This window comes from Pelobates fuscus, chromosome 3, assembly GCF_036172605.1.
Source record: "Pelobates fuscus isolate aPelFus1 chromosome 3, aPelFus1.pri, whole genome shotgun sequence".
NCBI classification, from domain to species: domain Eukaryota; kingdom Metazoa; phylum Chordata; class Amphibia; order Anura; family Pelobatidae; genus Pelobates; species Pelobates fuscus.
Genome location: NC_086319.1, coordinates 299,216,619 through 299,237,887, shown reverse-complemented (window position 1 = coordinate 299,237,887; position 21,269 = coordinate 299,216,619). Strand labels below are relative to the sequence as shown.

The 21,269-nt window shown below is 42.2% G+C and overlaps 1 protein-coding gene across 1 annotated transcript; it reads right to left on the bottom strand.

The window, feature by feature from the left end:
* Positions 1-11,197, bottom strand: INTS14 (integrator complex subunit 14). The gene is made up of 12 exons (XM_063448775.1): positions 11,146-11,197; positions 10,427-10,678; positions 9,749-9,856; positions 8,751-8,906; positions 8,352-8,470; positions 6,187-6,329; positions 5,135-5,227; positions 4,883-5,027; positions 4,475-4,608; positions 3,979-4,097; positions 1,333-1,398; positions 1-850 (listed from the first exon to the last, which is right to left on the bottom strand). Exons 2-12 carry the CDS (start codon positions 10,646-10,648, stop codon positions 599-601), a joined length of 1,557 nt encoding a protein of 518 aa, XP_063304845.1. The 5' UTR covers positions 10,649-10,678; positions 11,146-11,197; the 3' UTR covers positions 1-598.
* Between the last annotated feature and the right edge of the window lie 10,072 nt (positions 11,198-21,269).

Below are 21,269 nucleotides of genomic sequence, written 5' to 3'. Positions count from 1 at the left end.
ATTAGATTTTAAAAATAAAACATGGTGTCCTTGACAAATCACTGTTTGACCATAAACATTGAATACTTTAAGAAAATTCTACCAAGGATATATTAATAGAACAAAACACTTGGGGTGGGCATATAAAATTCCAAAATGATTTTCAGTCTCTTGAGAGGGGGACAAAAAGACTATACAATAGTTAACCCATTTCAGACAGTCTTCAGGATGGAGCGTGAAATTATTATTTTTTTCTATAGGTGATCCCAGTTTTGTGACAATGTGTTCAGCATCTAATACCATATGATGCAGGTGGACATTTTGTACATTTTATCATGTCTTTTCTCGATACTGCAAGTGCATGGTCACTGAGAAAGGAATGTTCTCATCCCATAGTTCTGGAAATCCACATGATTCCATAGTTTTGAAGCCTGCTATTCCTTCAGGTTTGGTGAGCTTGAACCTACAAGATTGCCAGTTCACTGTAGGAGCATTGAATTGAGTGCGTGAATAATTGTCAAACCTGAAAAAGAATTGATCTCCTTAGTGGTGGTATAATCCCAAACATTTGGGGGTAGGATCCAAATGCACATACAGAATGCACAAAGGAAAGAAAAATTCAGAGCCGGTCAGAGCCTCTTCCAGAAAAATCAGTCTGTAATGGGATGATATTAAGGCCATAAACGGAGTGTTCAGAGCTGCCAGTGCTGGCGAGTTTAAGTTGTGCAGCAGCATGTGAGAGTTGGAAGGCAGCATCCGGGTGTGCATTGTCTGGTAAAAGAGTACACTCTCTCTCCAGCATTTCTGACACTCCCTTCAACAGGTCCAGAAACCCAAAGGACAAGGCAGCTTTTCGTAGGCGGTTCAACTCCTGAGGAAAGAGACAAAACAAGCACTTAATGAAAAGGAAGGTACCAAAGGTAAGCAGTACTACAGACCCCCAAGCGATGTTATTTTTCTAACCAAATGTTAGAAAAGGGATATCAACCAGTCAAGAAGTTGTCCAATTTGTATGGAAAATGTATTCTAGAAAAACTAAAATAGTTAGCAGCAACCATGCTTTCACTTAGTAGTATTGGCTACACAGAGGCAATGATTCCTACTTACTATTCGGTCTACCTGATCGCATGGTAAATTAACTGTCTTGCTGCCTAATACTAAAGTGTACCCATTAAAACAATTACATCTTAATTTGCATCTGGTTTTCTATACAACAAGGCCTCAGTTAACTCAGGGAGATAGTTACTTCCTCTTTTTAAAATTACACTAATCAGTAGTGGAAACATTTACTGCATTTCCTGAGTAACAACTTTCCTAAATACTGATACAATAATTTACAGTTATTACACATACTTTGTAGAATGTCTGAGTTTTCTCTGGGAGTTTCCTGGCATTCCTTAGAATCTTCTGTACATCGGTCTGCAAAAAGACAATATTTAAGAGATGGCTGTTCATGGCGTGCACTGAACTAGATCACATTTCAAATCTCAAGCATGTAGTAATGTTATCTTAAACGGTAATCTTACATCAGAGAGACACGAAATTCCTGGCAGAGCAACTTACAAAATGCAAATGAGCAAATCAAAACACATGGCACAGAATTCATTTAGGACAAGTTTCTTCAAAACTGTCTTTGAAATATACCAGCTTGTGAGCTTTTGGATATTATTCCAAAGGTGGGCAACTCCTAGCAAATGGCAGAAGCAATATTATAAAGCCTCTGATTTACAGTCATATCTGTTGATTGTATCTATCCATTTACCTTAAGGGCTGCAAACACAGAAGTCATTGTGAGTACTCAAAGTCAAGGAAAAGTAGAAGTTTAGTCTGTTCAAAAACTAGTGCTCACAAGTATACAGTTAAAGGGATACTAAAGTCACCAGAACAACTACAGCTTATTGTATTTGTTCTGGCGAGTATAATCATTCCCTTCATGCTTTTTGCAGTAAACACTCTTTTCAGAGAGCCTAGGGATACCTCTACTGGCCACTCTTCAGATGGCTACTAGAGGTGCTTCTTGGGGCAGTGCTGCACAGTTCAGTGTCTCGCTGAACTTTCCCCAATGGAGATGCATGGATTCAATGCATCTCTATCAGGACAAACTTATTGTCCAGAGCTGTATTTGGCTTGTGCTGGCTCTGCCACTGATATGCCTCTCTAACAGTCTAAGCCAATCCAGTGCTTTCCTATGGGAAAACATTGTGATTGGCTCAGTTCATAACTTCTTATGATGTCAGCCAAGCAGGCAGATCAGAGGCAGAGCCTGCAGCAGTTAGGATTTTTACTATATTTAGGAGGCAAGGGCTAGATGATGGTTTTAACTCTATAGGGTCAGGAATACATGTTTGTATTCCTGACCCTATAGTATTCCTTTAAGGAAAGGAGTGTGATATATCAGTCTTTAGGTACAGAATACATACAATTAAGACTGCCCTTATAGGTGGGATCAGTCTATTATGACAAAGGTTTAGGTTCTCTAATATTTATTTACTTACAGGCATTTATAAAGTGCCAACATATTCTGCAGCACTGTAAAATTGGGATTGGAAAGACCAATACAAAAGGTAAAGAGGACCCTGAAGATCATATATACACACTATACTTTTCTAGATAGAAAACCACAACAAACTATTTGGGATATGGCTGTGTAAATTAGATGTAGATAAGTGTAAGCATTCTCAAGGTGCCTCCCCCGATGTAATGGGGGGCCAACAGATCTCTCTGATCACCTCCAGATAATTATTCCACCACAGGACTTCCACAGGTCAGGGTAAAAAAAATTAGAAATGTATTCAATAAAAAAGTAAGCAGTCACCAATCAGCATAGGATATGAAGAGCAGGGGAAAAAAGTCCTACGCGTTTCGTTCTAAATGAACTTCCTCAGGGACCGCAATAAAAACAATTGAAATGTATCAATACATATTACAAACAAACGTCAATATGTTTGTTTGTAATATGTATTGATACATTTCAATTGTTTTTATTGCGGTCCCTGAGGAAGTTCATTTAGAATGAAACGCATTGGACTTTTTTTTTTCTGCTCTTCATATCCTATGCTGATTGGTGACTGCTTACTTTTTTATTGAATACATTTCTAATTTTTTTACCCTGACCTGTGGAAGTATAATTATCTGGAGGTGATCAGAGAGATCTGTTGGCCCCCCATTACATCGGGGGAGGCACCTTGAGAATGCTTACACTTATCTACATCTAATTTACACAGCCATATCCCGAATTGTTTGTTGTGGTTTTCTATATATGATATAGGTCGCTTCTGGGTAACGACCTAGGGAGGCTGTTATTCGTGATCTAAAGCTAAGTACTACTTATTGTAAAATATTTTACTATTTGTGTTTTTCACCTTTTGGTGATACATCTGTTGGTTACTTTTCTAGATAGTCTGTAAGCTTACAACCTAAAGATTTAAATGGGGATGTGAGACAATGGCACAAGTGAGCTAAAACAAGCTTGAGAGCTTGGCAGGGACACACTAAAGGAAAAGCTATGAGTTGTTCATTCTCAGTTCAGTAGGGCATAGACTCATTGCTTACTATGTCTAGAGGGGTATCAGACCCACTTCACCGACAAGGCTCACTAAGGTTAAAACGATCAATCATCTGGAGTGCTGCATGTCTTGTACAAAGGAGACCAGGATTTTAGGGTCTGAACTGCACTTTCAGTGGTGGGATTGTTATAAAATGCAAATATTTTAGGTTCTCTCTGTAATGGCACAAGTAACGTAAAACTACCTTGAGACCAGAACAGATACCACTGAAGGGCAAGCTATTTGAGATGTGGTCTATTCTCCTGTGAGCGGTTTGTCTTGGTTTGAATAAAAAAAACATCCATCTGTATTAATTTTTGTAGCACACAAACTAAGCAGTGGAGATTAGAAAACAGTACTGTTCAACGTATTTCTGAATTATCGAGTGGTAGATAAAATTAACAAGGTATGCTTTGAACACATGATATCCAGTACAACCCAATAGGAAGATTACCTGCAGCCCACTAGGCTTTATCCAAACAGTCACATTCTGAGCATAGCTTCTTTTCGTCTTGGGTTGCAAGGGAAATGGGCTTTTATTATCTTCCTCTCCGTATGGATTCTCTTTGGCATCTATAAAACCAAAACTATGGAAATTTATTTTCCAAGTAAAACAAGGACTTATTGCTTGCACAGTCTAAGAACAGTTGTTTCAGCGAAACAAAGGAAGCTCTATAGCATACAAAACTGTATTAAAAAACATGGATACGGAGGCACGTTTTAGTTTTTACACAGTATTCAGTATGGGATACAGTTTGTGAAATGACCTATTTCTGTGCACGCAAGAGTTCTACCCACGCACAGATTAATCTCTCTCCCTGAAGGCCTGAAATACAGATTACATGCAGGGGTTCTATGTGCTTTTTGGGTGTCCCTTAAGTCCACTGAATGCAATATATTGTATATTATGAACTGATCAGAGGGTTACAGGACTAAGGTCTATTTTTCACCTGATATAGGTCCCAGTTGAAGGGTTTTTCCTAACCAGGGCAAAGGCTCAACCCCAGGATCAAACAGAGACATCATTAAGTTAGATTTTTTCTTGCTGTCTGCTTGGGAGTAAAGCATTCCATGCCATTCTGGGCTAGAGAGAAAGAGAGGGACAATGACAAAAATAAAGATACAAATAAATAAACATACACTTGCTGCCACTGATTATGAAGTCTGAAAACTGGAAACAGCACTCCAAGTGGCTTCTTCTCTTTGTATTCATGGAATATGTGACAGAATCTACGATGCATAGTTAATAATTTCCAATACAATTTGGAGTGCTAGTTTTCTGTTACTGTTTTCTGTTGTAAAATACTAATACAGTGCATTTCTAGCAGTGATATGTTATTGTCCTCACATGCCCTTACCCCAACTGAACTAATGCCACCATCCCTTCCACTTTCAAGCTCCCATGGAGCAGGACGCAGAAATTTGGGCTTTTGCCTGCAATCTGATTGGCCGAATTCTCGTCTTCAATGTCATCTGTCAAACCAGTCCCAACATCATCCCCTTCTGTACAGGAGGAAGAGGAATAGCAGAGATTACAAGGTGTGGGCTTCAGTCACATCTCACTCACAGGTGCAATCTGACATCTCCAAACATTAGATATACGTTCTCACCTTTGTTTAAAGCAATGGGTAGGACCAGGTGACGAGACAAGACAGGAGGACTAGCAATATCTGCAATATCAATAAATCCCACAACTTCCAAATCTACAGAGAGATAAGGAAGTGTAATATTCAATATCAAAAACATTATACATTGCATAACCATGATATATGACTTTGCATGAAACATACAACACAGGCTATACGTGTGATATCCAGCTACTGTTATCACCTTAATATTGTTAATCATGTTTCTAGTATACAACCATAAGATATTTTGAAAACTACTTTTGCATAAACTCGATGATTGTGTATTTTTCTCCATGTAACAAGAGAAAAGAAGAGTATATTAGTTATTATTCAATCGTGAGGTACAAACAGGGGCTTTTGAGGAGTGGGCAAAAAGATTGCAAATGTTAAGAAGGACAATAAAAAATAAAATACACACAGCACACCATTTCATAGTATTTTTAAAGTGTAAGAAACCTGTTTAAAATAACCTGATTCTTCAAAAGAGGCAACAGAGGCAAAAGAGAAAACATTTTAAAAATTCTTAAGTTTAGAAAGCTTAAATGACTTCTATTCCTCCTTTCTTGGAATAGGATTATAACTGGGACCTATCTGTATTGGATCCCCCTGTGCACTAGCTAATATGTAATCAGTGGACTCTTTGTGCACAGTGTTTTAGGTCACAGGGACCCAACTCCCTTGCATCAAGGTTCATTGTTTTCCCTAGTGATGTGTGTTAGGTTCACTATTGTCCTGTTTGTGTACATGAATGTAAATACTCTACCAAACTTTGTTACTATTGTTTTTTTTTCACTATTATTCTTTCTATGAAAATAAAGAATTTCAGAAAAAGAAAGCCTAAACAGTGTAATACTTACATATTTGCATCACAACTGGGAACCTTTGATACTGTTAACACTACTAAAGTTAAGCAACAGATGGACTGCACTAACCGACTCCCCTGATATAGATTAAATTTCCCAATGCATTATTAAAATGGTCTATAGTGTATTGCTGCCTGTGTAAATCCATTATGTTAGTGTTCGGCTGTTTACCTGTGTTAATGACTTTAGGAATAGGTTCTATTTCTTCATCTGTGACAAATGGCTCTGGCCTAGGGAAGACCTGAACATCTGAAGAAAGGTTTCCACACTTCAGCACAGCATGGAATGGGGTATATGCCACATCGATCAGTTTCCTTTAAAACCAAGCACTTTAGTCAAATTAGTGGAAATAAACATTATTTAAAAGCAATGCATTAAAGCCATCAACTAGCAAAGGCATAACTCATTAAAGGGATACTATAAGCACCAAAACAACTTTAGCTTATTGGTATAGACCAGGGGTAGGCAACCTTCGGCTCTACAGATGTTGTGGACTACATCTCCCTTGATGCTTTGCCAGCAATATGGCTGTAAAAGCATTATGGGAGATGTAGTCCAAAACATCTGTAGAGCCGAAGGTTGCCTACCCCTGGTATAGACCATGTCCCTGAAGTCTCACTGCTTAATTCTCTGCCATTTAGGAGTTAAAACTTGTGTTTCTGTCCATGCAGCCCTACCCACACCTGCCCTGGCTGTGACTGACACTGCCAACATGAAAAATGTGTTTCATTTTCAATCAGATCACTAGCATAGCAGTCTGTTACTTTAGAAGTTCTTCTCTCCTGCTGTTAATTGAACTTTAATCATGCACAGGAGGCACTTGCATGCTCCAACAGTCTATTAACAGAGCAGGAGATAAGAAGGACTAAATTAAACCAACTGTGTAATGTTGGTAGTTCAACGAATCAGATCTCTCTTTACAGGAAATGTGTAGGGAGATTGTGTGGGCCAAATGTAGGGGAGGTGTGACTAGGGCTGCATAAACAAAGTGTTTTATCTCCTAAATGGCAGATAATTGGGCAGTTAGACTGCAGGGGCTTGATCTACACATTACAACTGTTGTATTAAGCTAAAGTTGTATTGCTGCTTAGAGTGATCCGTTAAAAGTTTCTATTGAACTCGTTATCACACATAATAAGCTCAAGGGGCAATGAACACAGGTTTTAACTGAAAATCTAAATATGGAATTATTGTGCATACATCCCTTTGGTCTAATGTTTATTATGCTCAAACTATTTATAATACACAAACACACATACATAGTCCATTTACCAATCTATTATGTATATCTGTTAATCAAATGCCTCCATTATATATTTACATAGGAACACTAGTTTGCTGAAAGTCAACATATTTAATGTAGTCACCTCACCAAATTAAATTTCAGACATGGATGTTCACAAACTAGCATTATAATTTTTGATTTGGAGGTGTGTGCAACATCCAATCACTTTATATGAATTTACTCTAGATTTTATGAACCTGAAAATCTTACCACTTACCTTGATTGCCAAATAAAACCTGAAACTAAAGGATAAACCTTGATAGTTTCAATGCATGACGTAACTTGTGTAGTGTTACTCATCACACACACACACACATACATATATATATATATTAAAAAAAATGAAAAAATCTGTCACTCTGCCTTGAAAATGCAAAAATTATAATAATTACCAGGATGCTGCACAGCGTTATATGTATCAAAGTAAGAAATTAGAGCACTCGTTGGATCGATGTGATATAATTTAGCAAATAGTGACAATCTATTTAGACAGTCCTGACAGTTAACAATGGCTTTGCTGACCATAAACATTTGCCTTTATGGTTAATGGATACTGTTTGCAGTCCAAAGCTCCATAAGACAAACACTCATCATCTCATGCTGGCAGCACAATGATGGTAGCAAATATAGTTTGCTTTGTCTTGCACAGTCCTCTCCACATCTAAATCACAGGTCATCCAAAGTGTGATGTATATAATGAGCAGTTTGTACAATAAATGTATGTCTGAAAATCAGCTGGAAACATGAGAGCCTATGTAGGAATCATGGACACTAGAGAAAGTTTTCAGCACTTTCTTTATTCCACACTGCAAAAGAACGTTTTCTGGGGCAAAAGGTATCTTACCCACATCTAAACAGGAGACCCTAATGAAGCAGCCCCTGAATTTAGTATACATAAGACACATACACATCAAAACATGTTAAAGTTTCAATAAATGTCCAAATCAGAGACTGAAAAATGTACATGTTTTTGATGTGAATAGAATAGCACAGTTTGCCTTCACTACACACAAGAAAGCTATTAAATACAGGTTGCATATTTCAAGCTCACCCAAACATTGACTGGACATTCTTCAGACACAGAGGCCCATCAATAGTAAAGATCTGTCCTTCCCCATTATTCAGATCTATAAGACGTTCCAAACAGTCTAATGAATCTGAGCTCTGCAGCTGTTAAAGAGAAAGGGATCCAAATATTTGATTTAAAACAGAAGCATAAAAGCAAAGCATTAACTGTCCTTTACATTAACCACCAACTTATGTAGAATAAACTAAATAGTAAGTTTTACAGCATGGGCCTATCAGTGTCTTGTATAAAATGAAAATTAAATTTGGATTTTGGTGCACTCTATTGAGAAATGTTACCGATGAGTTCTCTTTTACATTTGATTGTTGTGCGAACCCCAAATTAGCTTTGCCATAATGCAAGAAAGCTTGCAGATCATCTCACCTCTTCCAGATTAGCCATGCACATTACATAAAGCTTGGAGGGGAATGGAAAGGGCAGTGGGAACCTGTTACTTTCACTACGCTGATTAATAGTTGCAAGGGAATGATGCAGGGATCCCCTCCCAATGCCCAGACATCCATCAGTAACCAGCACTATCTGAAAAAGAGAAAAAAAATTGCAATATGCAAGGAACAAATGTATACGGCTGTAAACTTCACAGCTCCATAAGTTACATGCTAAAAAGTAAAGCAAATAATCAGGTACAATGGAGAGAATGTAACTCAACAGTCACCACTACACTTACTGCAGGACTAGATTTCTACCTTTTCTCCACAACATTACACTATTTCTGAATTTTGTTCTAGCCAGAATAAGATAAATTCATGTACTGGTGTTATGCTGACTGGTCATTAGTGGTTCGGGAAAGAAACAAAAAGCATATTCAGACAATTAAAACACACACAATTTGATCAACCTTGACCTTTTAAGCAAAGGCAACACAGTGACAGTACTATTTTATTCACATTAGAAACGTGTCCACTTTCTCAGTCTCATATTTGGACATTTGAAAAGGTCTAAATGTGAGGCTAAAAACAAGGACACGTTTTGATGTGTGTTTATGTACAATATCGTTATCCCCCTTTCCATTAATCTAAAATATTTTCAGTTTTATTTTATAGATTTGTCTTGTGTATGGCTGTAATCTAGTATTTGTATAGTAAAAATACATGAAGTATTATCAGTAAGGTGGATTAAAATGTAATTTAAGTAACATCACAGACAAAATACACTAAACACAGACAGAACCCATATCCATATAACATTTAAATATTCTAACAAGAGACAGGCAGACAAATAACCACAATATTGCTGGCATGACAAATTGTACATTATTATTTAAATCAAGGAATAGCAGAGTGATAACAAATGTTATCTTACAATGATTCACTGAAAAAGGACAAATGCTCTTAAACATCTCTGTGCCACTGTTAGTCTACCTGGCAAGGAGTTAAAGCCCCCCATTCCTGTTGGACAACGCTGGACACCCCTTGCAGAGCAGATTCCAGACATGTCTTGTCGTAGTCATCTATGTTGCTTAGGGCTTCCTGAAAGAAACAAAAAGAGACAGCAACAATGCATTAAGAGCCTCACAGATTACTGCAATTAGCTGACCTAAAAGAAAACCTTGACTCTGGACAGGTATATGTAATTTATAAATATGTGTATTACCAATTCTATTCATTGAGGACATAAAAGAACATATAATCACAATTTAGAAAAGCTTTTTGAAGATTAATTTTAAACACAAACCTGTTCATAAAGCTCATGTGTGGAGCTCACAAACCATCCAAACTTTTAAGACGTTTCATTTCCAAACAGTGACACTGAATGTTTTTAGACCGAATTTGCAAACTTTACTTCAGATTAGCCAACATGTCAAAAACCTATGCAATTTACCTTAAATACTGCAACTCTTCTGTAAACTGACCATTGTGCTTATCATACAATAAATCATAAGGCTAATTTCTTCAATTATCATCATGGTATTAGGATTTATTCAATAAACTGTTTTGTGGAATATTGTATGGGAATTACAAATGTTATAGCAAATTAAAAAAATTCAAAAGCTTGTTCATAAACGGACAACATTAATTATAATCATCCTAATACTGTACCTGAAGTGTGTTATAATCTCTGGTAAAAGGAACCATCAGTTCCCAGAGAGATGAAAATACAACTAAAGCAGTGAATTCCAACTTGTAGTTAGTTGCCATATGTTCAAATAGCATTGTGAGGCCATGAGAAGCTAAGTGCTTGCGTTGGAAGTCTTCTGTCCCCTCCACTGGAACAGGTCGTGTCATTGAAAGAGAGACATCCATCACCACCACCGTAGGCATGGTGACTGGTGATATTTTGGAATAAGGCACCTAAAAAAAAAAACTAAATGAAAGAAATATACATTACAAATCTTTAATCGTGCGATAATGTATCACCACCGTGAGCAATATTGTGAAATGTGTAAGAATTTAAATGTTGTATAGCAAAGAAGACATTACTTTTGCATACATTTTTTATGTTTCGTCATCTAACATTCACAAGTACATTATATATCAATTTTAAAATGAGTGTGTGTCTTTAAAAGTGGACAGAAGAGGGGGAAGGATGTGATTTCTACAGGGCTGTACTTGGATAGTCGAAATCCTACAAATATTTTTGATCTGATGCACTCATTTACTTTACAGTAAATAGTCTAAAATATATTTAACCCCCAGAAATCCTAAACCTGTATATAGGCACATTGAGCAATCCCCCATCAGTTTAACACATATACTTCCGGTACCTGCAGGCTAATAGCGATACAATTCACAACATAACATTGTATTATGATATTTACACTTACAAACAGTCACACACCGTCTCACTCTTCTCTCCCTGCAGACAAAAAATCACCAAAATAAACAAACAAAAAAAACCCACGGAAACCGGAGACTCCTGAAGCGCACACTAGTTGCGCACCAACAAATTGTTTCCCCCCGAACAATTGACAGGAAACACAGGTTCCGTGTGTAGAATGGATGCTAAACAAATGAATAGGGGCTTTCCTAATTTACGTTATATAATAACAGAAGTTAGACGGGAGAGATACCTTTGGGTGCATAATGCCTGAAGACATAAGTGGTCTTGAAAGCCTGCACTGTGTAGTTAGTTAGCCAGACCCTATTATTTTTCAGTAACTACTAAGTCACATTGTTTTGTTACAGTGGTTGGTTACATATGACTCACAGAGTTATTCAGTAAGCTACCAATTATAGAAAATCTTAATTTGATTTGCAAAATTGAGGATAACATAGCTGAACTGGAAATGTTTTTAAAATCAATCCTGTTTGTGTGAAATAAAGCTTTGTTGATAAGCCAGTATACGTAAAACAGAGTTTTCTGCACAGAGGGAAATTGACTTGGAAAACAAAAATATTCATGTAAAATCAGGTAATAGCCACATAGTAGCTTTTAACCTGTTAGCTATACCTCAAAGTTCCAACACCTTTGTGATCCGTCAGTTATGAACCTTTTAAAACACTGAGCGATGTCATCTAATTAGGCGTCTGTTCCCCTTCGTCCTACCCTCAACCCGACCCAAGACATCCCCATTTGGACGGAGGTCATCGATCTAGAGGCATACCAGGCACCGACTGAGCAGTCCCCAGTAAAAGCAGCCAGGGCTGGGGGGAGTAGGTTGAAGTGAAAATCTGGTACTGTAGTATGGGGAAGAAACATAAAAAAGAAGTGGGGGGGATATCTGAGTTGTGATGGGTATTCACCAGTTAGCCGTTTACGAGCCTAGTGAAGTCCACCGAGGATAGGAACTCTAGCCAGTAGAGCAATCACTGGACATATCTTTCTCTCTCTTTGACCATGTTGTCTTTCAGTTCCTCAGCTGTTCTGGTGTCCTCGAACTCTTACACCCACTGTTTCAGCGGAGGTGCCTGCATTTGTGGCCAAAAAATCAGGATTGTCACCTTACCACATTCAGAAGTCTTGGGATTGCTGAGCGCTTGTAGCTCTGTGCTGCAATGGGTGTGTGGTGCAGGAGGTATGTCGCTGGATCCATAGGTGGTGGTTCCTCTGACAACTTCCCAATCACCTGACGTACCGCTTCACAGAATGGCTCGATTAATTGGCATGTCCAACACAGTGGCAGCAAAGGTCCGGTACATTCGGGTCACGCCGATGCAATGCAGTTGGAGTTAAGTACCATCTCGTTAGAACTCTATGAATTCTCCTGCACTTGCGCCAATGGTGTTTTGGGATAAGGGCAATCATCTTGTCCCATTCCGCCTCTGTAAATGTCTGCTGGAGTTCCTATTCCCAATTTCTCATACGGGGTGGTGGTAACAGATAGAGGTTCGTCACTAGCATGGGCATCGGCCACACAGCCTCAAATATCGGCTGTGCCAGTAAGATACTGGCCAGGTGGCAACCTTTTTAAAGGGACGCTATAGTCACCAGAACAACTACAACTTAATGTAAGGCAGTGTTTACATTGCCGTCTAAGGACACCTCCAGTGCCTCCTTGGGCAGTGCTGTACAGTAGGCAGTACTGCCATTCAGTGACTCTAATCCCTGCCTGGAGTCACTGAATTTTCCCCATAGATGCATTAATTCAATGCATCTCTATGAGGAGGTGCTGATTGGCCAAAACAGTGTTTGGTCTCGCCCCCATCCCGGGACTAACCGTACAATGACAAAACTGATAAATAAAGCAAATAATCAGGTACAATGGAGAGAATGTAACCGTATAATCGAACGCCAAGTGCAAGAGAAAATGGCAGCCATCTTGTTTGCACGAAAGGAGGCAGTGGGACTTGGTCGTCAAGTGTCTGGAACTAAAATCGGACACTCGACTTCCCGAACACTGGTCAAATTAGACAAATGCCTGCTTTCTTTTCCTGAACAACTAGGAGAGCGCTGTTCGGTAGTTTGGTTCCCACAAACCAGGGGAACAATCGCTACTATGAGCCAGGGGATTCCGTTTGTGCATTATTTTGGTTTTGTAACTTGTCGAAATAAACCGAACTGTTTCTGGGCAGGAGCCTCGTGTGCGGTCGGTCCAAATGGGACTCCCATAAAATTAGAAAACCCCTGAACGAAAGCACCCAGATCAGTGCTATCAGGGGATATGACTTTTCAGGGAATACCATGTATTTTGGGGTATTTTCATTTTTTTTTTTTAATTATGTTTTTTCTGCCTGGAGATAATTAATTTATTACTTTATCTGACTCAATTATCTCCAGGCAGAGAGGAGGGAATTGCTTGTTTGTATTGGGTGTGTCACAGTTTGTCACTGCATTTTTATTGGCTGTACTTTTTGTGTCCCTGTCCCCCACAAGGTCCAAGGGGGAGTGCCCCTTGCATGGGGAATTGTATAAAAGCCTGTGTGGCACCAATAAAGCTTCAGTCTTGTTACACCCTTCATCAAGTTTCGGCTGACGTTTGGGTACCTGTTCACTGCATTGGGAGAATTTGCTGAGAAAGCTGTATCTGATCTGGAGAAAGAGACGAATGGAAACCCGAACTGCAAGCTTTAATCACTCATGCTCATAGCAGTTCAGGTGGAAACAGATGAACCGATAGCTACCACATCAGGGTTCGTTACAGAGGGTAACACACACACTTCCACTCAGATACAGTATACACATAATGACACACACTGCCACATACACACACTCAGACACAGTATGCACACACTACTATTAACATATTATACACAATATAAACACATTCATTCAGACAGTATACACTGTGACAAATTGCTATACAAAGTAGGCACACAATGGCACAATGTTACACAAATACTCTGACATAGGATACACATACTGAAACAATGCCACAAACATGCACAGTATACACACAACATACACAGTAAGACCCAGTAAACACACAGCTGGCACACAGTCAGACATAGTACAAACATTTTAAGAATTTGTTTCAGTATATCCCAACTTAGGAGGGAAACTGTAAGACCGCTTCCATAAATCTGGCATGCTGGCCTCCTCTCTTTTACAGGTCTTCACTCAGTGCTACCTTTTAATGCATCTCGCATTTTCGGCATGGTCAAAGATGCCAACAGTGTAACGGATCGACGGGCACCCTGACTGGGTACCTCCGTTGAAGGATGCTCCTAGCGCTTCCTGAGGACTCCAAGCACTGCAGCAGACACCACAACCACCGAACCGGAGAAGCATACAAGTGCTCTCAAGCATATGAATGCTGTAAACAGCTGAACAGGAAAAGCATACAATCAGCTTACACTCCTGGCAATCAGCATACAATCCAATTCCCCCAATAACGAGACGACACTTCGTTTTGAGGTCAAGCAGAACTGACTGTACTGGCACATACAGCCTCTTTTATTCACAATCCATAAACATAGTACGGCCCACAGGGTTTTGAAATGCAACCAATCAATCCGTACAATACACACAGACACTCCCACACAAAATCCTCCCCTCTGCCTGTGATATGATTACTGAACACAATAGTTAATATAATTATCACAGGCAGAGAAATACAGTTTTTCCAAAATATTAATAACTTCCAAAATATACATGCCACAAATGAACTCAGCACACTTTAATAATAAACATAGTCAAAATTCAGCCAATTCCATCCAGGGGTTAAAAAGTTAGCTGGAGGTCCCTTTTTGACCGACCACAAGCACATTTTCATGCCCAAAAGAGTTCCAGAGAATCAGGCTGTGCGGTCGGTCTATTTCCCATGTTAAAGTCAGTTCAAACAGACGAACGACAACCATTCGAATTGTCGAACTGTCGAATGAACTGTCGAACGGCATTCGAACTGTTGAATGCATTAAAGTCTGGAGAAGGTAAAACTTCAGCTGAATTAAAGATGGCCGCCGCCACGTGTTCGTTTGTCGAATGGCGGCCACCCAGCGTTCGGCAATTTACCTACAGCAGGCTCCCAGCCTGGGAGGTAAATTGCCTGCACACTTCAACTTCTGGGTGGTCCGCCTGTGTGGTACTTGGTTCAGTAAGCCCCATTTACTGAACCAAGTGGGAGAAAGCCAGGAACACAGTATATTAACAGTCTGGGGACACTGGGGACAAAGTCTTAAAGGAGCATTGTCCCAAATAAGTCTGGGGACACCGTCTGAAAGGGGCATTGTTCCTAAAAGTCACAGTATGTCCCCAGATGGTTCTTAAAGGGCAAGCAGCAGCATAATAAAATACAATATGCCCAAATACTGTATTTAAAGGGCCAAATCTCCCAGGGGCCATAGTCAGCAGGCAGGAGGTGGGCAAACAGGCTTCTCCAATGCCCATAGGCGTGCGCAGCCTGTTGCATTAGGGTGTGCACCCTAAAGCACAAACACACACGCCGCGTATATATGTATTTTTATATACACACACACACACACATATATATATATATATACACACACACACACACAAATACAAGTATACGTAGGTGCAGTGTATGTGTGATTGTGAGCTGAGCTGTGCAGTGTGTGTGATTGTGAGCGGTGCAGCGTGTAAGGGGTGCAGTGTGTGTGATTGCGAGGGGTACAGTGTGGTGTAATTGTGAAGGGTGCAGTGTGTGTGATTGTAAGGGGTACAGTTTGTGTAATTGTGAGGGATTAAGTGTGTGTGTTGGGTACAGTGTGTATGATTGTGAGGGGTGCACTGTGTGGGCGACAGGGGTTAGGAGGGTAGAGGGACAGGAGGTGGGGGGGTGGAGGGGCAGTGACAGGAGGTAGCGGGGGTAGACGGTTAGTGACAGGGGTTAGGGGGTAGTAACAGGGGTTAGGGGTGGTAGAGGGGTAGTGACGGGTTAGGGGGATAGAGGGGTAATGACAGGGGTTGGGGATAGAGGGGTAATGACAGGGGTTGGGGTAGAGGGGCAGTGACAGGGGGTGGGGGAGTGGATGGGCAGTAACAGGGGTTAAGGGGGTTGGAGAGGCAGTGACATGGGTTAGGGGGGTAAAGGGGCAGTGACAGGGGTTAGGGGGTAGAGTGGTGTGACAGGGGTTGGGGGGTAGAGGGGTAGTGACAGGGGTTGGGGTAGTGACAGGGGTTAGGGGGTAGAGGGGCAGTGAACGGGGTTGGGGTAGAGGGGTAGTGACAAGGGTTGGGGGGGTAGAGACAGGAGTTAGGGGGGTAGAGGGGCAGTGACAGGGGTTGGGGGGTGGAGAGGCAGTGACATGGGTTAGGGGGTAGAGGGGCAGTGACAGGGGTTGGGGGGTGGAGAGGCAGTGACATGGGTTAGGGGAGTAGAGGGAAAGTGACAGGGGTTAGGGGGTAGTGACAGGAGTTAGGGGGTAGTGACAGGAGTTAGGGGGGTAGTGACAGGGGTTAGGGGGGTAGAGGGGTAGTGACAGGGGTTGGGGGGTAGTGACGGGGTTAGGGGGGTAGTGACGGGGGTTAGGGGGGTAGAGGGGTAGTGACAGGGGTTAGGGGGTTAGAGGGGTAGTGACAGGGGTTAGGGGGGTAGTGACAGGGGTTAGGGAGGTAGAGGGGTAGTGACAGGGGTTAGAGGGGTAGTGAAAGGGGTTAGGGGTAGTGAAAGGGGTTAGAGGGGTAGTGGCATGGGTTGGGGGGGTAGAGACAGGAGTTAGGGGGGTAGAGGGGCAGTGACAGGGGTTGGGGGGTGTAGAGGCAGTGACATGGGTTAGGGGAGTAGAGGGAAAGTGACAGGGGTTAGGGGGTAGTGACAGGAGTTAGGGGGTAGTGACAGAAGTTAGGGGGGTAGTGACAGGAGTTAGGGGGGTAGTGACAGGGGTTAGGGGGGTAGAGGGGTAGTGACAGGGGTTGGGGGGTAGTGACGGGGTTAGGGGGGTAGTGACGGGGGTTAGGAGGGTAGAGGGGTAGTGACAGGGGTTAGGGGGTTAGAGGGGTAGTGACAGGGGTTAGGGGGGTAGTGACAGGGGTTAGGGAGGTAGAGGGGTAGTGACAGGGGTTAGAGGGGTAGTGAAAGGGGTTAGGGGTAGTAAAAGGGGTTAGAAGGGTAGTGACAGGGGTTAAGGGGGTAGTGACAGGGGTTAAGGGGGTTAGAGGGGTAGTGACAGGGGTTGGGGGGTAGTGACAGGGGTTAGGGACAGGGGTTGGGGGGTAGTGACAGGGGTTAGGGACAGGGGTTAGAGGGGTAGTGGCAGGGGTTAGAGGGGTAGTGACAGGGGTTAGAGGGGTAGGGACAGGGGTTAGGGGGGTGGGGGGCAGTGAGTGACAGGGGTTAGGGGGTAGTGACAGGAGTTAGGGGGGTAGTGACAGGGGTTAGGGGGGTAGAGGGGTAGTGACAGGGGTTGGGGGGTAGTGACGGGGTTAGGGGGGTAGTGACGGGGGTTAGGGGGGTAGAGGGGTAGTGACAGGGGTTAGGGGGTTAGAGGGGTAGTGACAGGGGTTAGGGGGGTAGTGACAGGGGTTAGGGAGGTAGAGGGGTAGTGACAGGGGTTAGAGGGGTAGTGAAAGGGGTTAGGGGTAGTGAAAGGGGTTAGAGGGGTAGTGGCATGGGTTGGGGGGGTAGAGACAGGAGTTAGGGGGGTAGAGGGGCAGTGACAGGGGTTGGGGGGTGTAGAGGCAGTGACATGGGTTAGGGGAGTAGAGGGAAAGTGACAGGGGTTAGTGGGTAGTGACAGGAGTTAGGGGGTAGTGACAGAAGTTAGGGGGGTAGTGACAGGAGTTAGGGGGGTAGTGACAGGGGTTAGGGGGGTAGAGGGGTAGTGACAGGGGTTGGGGGGTAGTGACGGGGTTAGGGGGGTAGTGACGGGGGTTAGGGGGTAGAGGGGTAGTGACAGGGGTTAGGGGGTTAGAGGGGTAGTGACAGGGGTTAGGGGGGTAGTGACAGGGGTTAGGGAGGTAGAGGGGTAGTGACAGGGGTTAGAGGGGTAGTGAAAGGGGTTAGGGGTAGTAAAAGGGGTTAGAAGGGTAGTGACAGGGGTTAAGGGGGTAGTGACAGGGGTTAAGGGGGTTAGAGGGGTAGTGACAGGGGTTGGGGGGTAGTGACAGGGGTTAGGGACAGGGGTTGGGGGGTAGTGACAGGGGTTAGGGACAGGGGTTAGAGGGGTAGTGGCAGGGGTTAGAGGGGTAGTGACAGGGGTTAGAGGGGTAGGGACAGGGGTTAGGGGGGTGGGGGCAGTGAGTGACAGGGGTTAGGGGGTTAGAGGGCTAGGGACAGGGGTTAGGGGGGGTATGGGTGCAGAGGCAGGGTGGGGGGCAGTGAGTGACAGGGGGCAGAGGGGGGTTTAAATACCTGCCCTGGTGGTCCAGTGGTCCTTGTGGTCTCTTCAGTCTGCAGCTCCGCCGGGAGTGAGCTGCAGACCACATGGTGAGTCTCGCGATCTCCAGGCAGAGCGTTGCCGTGGCAACGCTCTGACAGGCTGGAGATCGCGAGATACTTCAGTCTGCAGCTCACTCCCAGCGGAGCTGCAGACTGAGGATCAGGGCAGACGGACAGGAGGGGCCTCGCACCCGGCGGCATTGTGTGCACGCTGCCGGCCCCCTCCTGTGTCGGATCCTCGGTCATAGACCGAGGATCCGACATGTTAGTCTGCCCAAAGGTAGTGCAGCACGGAGGTGTGATTAGGGTGTGCCCAGGCACACCCGGCACACCCCGTGCGCACGCCTATGCCAATGCCCAGTGGCGAGGTTGGTTTCGCCACAAACAGTTTCTGTAAAAGCCTCCATGTGGTCTATATAGCCTGCTTGCTTTATTTTTCACATGCTCTTTTAGTGCAGCTAATGCCTAGTTCTGTCTACAGTTTAAAGTGTCAATGAATTAAGTCGATAAGCTAATTACCTTCTAACAGTAGAGTTAGCTCATATCTGTGACAAGCTACTTATTTTTATTCTAAAAATATATGTAGCTACAACTTTTCTTAAACATGTTTTACTGATATTCATTGTACCTATCTTGCTATAGCTCTTTATGTGTATCTGCATATCCATAAAAAAAAGTGTCAGATCTACTAGACCTAAATCCATCCCAATTTATCACTCGTCAGGTAAGATGTATGCACCAATAAGTTGTACTCTAGGTCATGCAGTTCCTCATCCTATGACCCCTATAATAATCCAAGTAGACACACCTTTTATCCAGCAGTCCATTTAAGGGATGGTTGCCGACTTCTTTATTATGGTGGACATATACTCCGTCCTAAAAGCTATGAACCGAAACTGCTAGAAGCATATGTTCTACATGTGACATGGGTATGAGACTGGAGAGGATTAGTACAGAGAAGGATTAAAGTCCCTTAGGTCCGTAGGTAGGTAACTAGCTGAGTGCCTTCCACTGACTCTTATTATAGGGATGGTGAATGGGGAGAAGCAGTATCATTGCACCCAAGCCCTTGTCTAACTACTGGGCCAGAAGTAAACCTTACTGGTAGTCCTCCAATGGATTTGTATCTGAATGAAAATGTTCATTCATTCTAAAAAGGTTGAGTGGAAGGTTGAGAAATCATGTTAAAGGGACACTGTAGTCGATTTAACCATTTCATCTCTTTGAATTGGTGACAGTGTCTGGAGTGCCCTGGCACTGTCCCTTCATTCAGTGTTGCACCATGTTTGTGCAGTGTGCCACAAAATAAGAGTCCCTTGCCACCCACAGTCCAGCCCTTTCTGTATGTGTAGCTAAGGCAGAGATTGCACACTTCCTTGTTGTCATACCCATTCATACCATCAGTTGGAGCTCTGACAGGCTAAATGCAGTCAGCTGACATTCTCAGCCAATCACAGCTGCCCATTGCTGCTCAGGCTAATACTTCCTTATAGGCCAAAGCAGCACAGAGGGGGGATGGACTGCCAGGGACTCTTGTTTAGCATTAAAACATAAAAAAATTAAAAACTGTTTAATGCTGAAATAAATGATGGTACCAGGGGACTCCAAACACTATAACCAGTTTAATGAGATGAAGCAGATACATTGCCTACGGTGTCCCTTTAAGGTAGTATTTTTAAAATGCATCAATCACAAATGGGGAGATTTGCATTCAGGTTCCTGGCAGAGGATTGTTGAAGTAACTAGTACTAGATGTATGAGGCTATGTGAAATAGAGGGTGGGTGATAATCTTTGCAGAATACCAAAGTATAATCCTTATTTCTAGCATTATAATCCCAGGGGTCAATATTTGACCCAATTCAATAGTAATAGCGAGGAACCATTACAACAAAGCCAGGTTCCAGTTAACATTAAAGTTGATCTGGTATGGTTAACAGGAACTCTTATTTTATGTCCTACATAAAATACAGCGTCGGTAACCGAACTATAATATTCCTTTTTAGTTTTGAATGAGATCGTGCAATAGTTACCAAACTGATTTCAATTAAAATGTTACAAACATCTTTTGCTACTAGGAACACTGCCAATTTCAGAACATTTTATCTTAAACCAGACATAAACTGTAATTTCATTATTTATCTTGCAATGCTGATATCCTAATATTTATGACAAAAAAGTTAGTCTTTTTTTTTTTTTTTATCCCAGGTTGACGGTTGACAGCCAATTGTATTGATGGTGCCAGCAGGTTACTGATGTGTATGTCAATGGATGTGCAGTGCGTCAAGCATGATTCATACAACTATGACCACTTCTAAAAGCAGAAGTTGTCATAGTGGTTGTAGTAACCCTTTAACTTCCAGAAGACTTTAAATGATGGTATCAGTGTGCCACTATGCTCAGGTAATTTCTCCTGCCCATAATAGATCTCTGATGACATATCTAAACAGTATTTAAAGATGTGAAGCCCACCTAGCTATAGGTGAAACATCTTCTTTGATCTAAACTTGTGCCTGTTCAATACAATCTCTGTAACTTGTCTTCAAACTAATCACGCAATACATTTAAAAAAAGACACACAAAAAAGCAATTCCTTTCCATTCCTTCAACATTTAGCAGCTTGTCCCTTGAGAGTGAGGAAAGCGCCGTGGGCTATATAATCCCCTTAATACTGCAGGTATTAATGTGGATTGAACACTGCTCTTGCAGTGTGTCCTTCATACCTAAC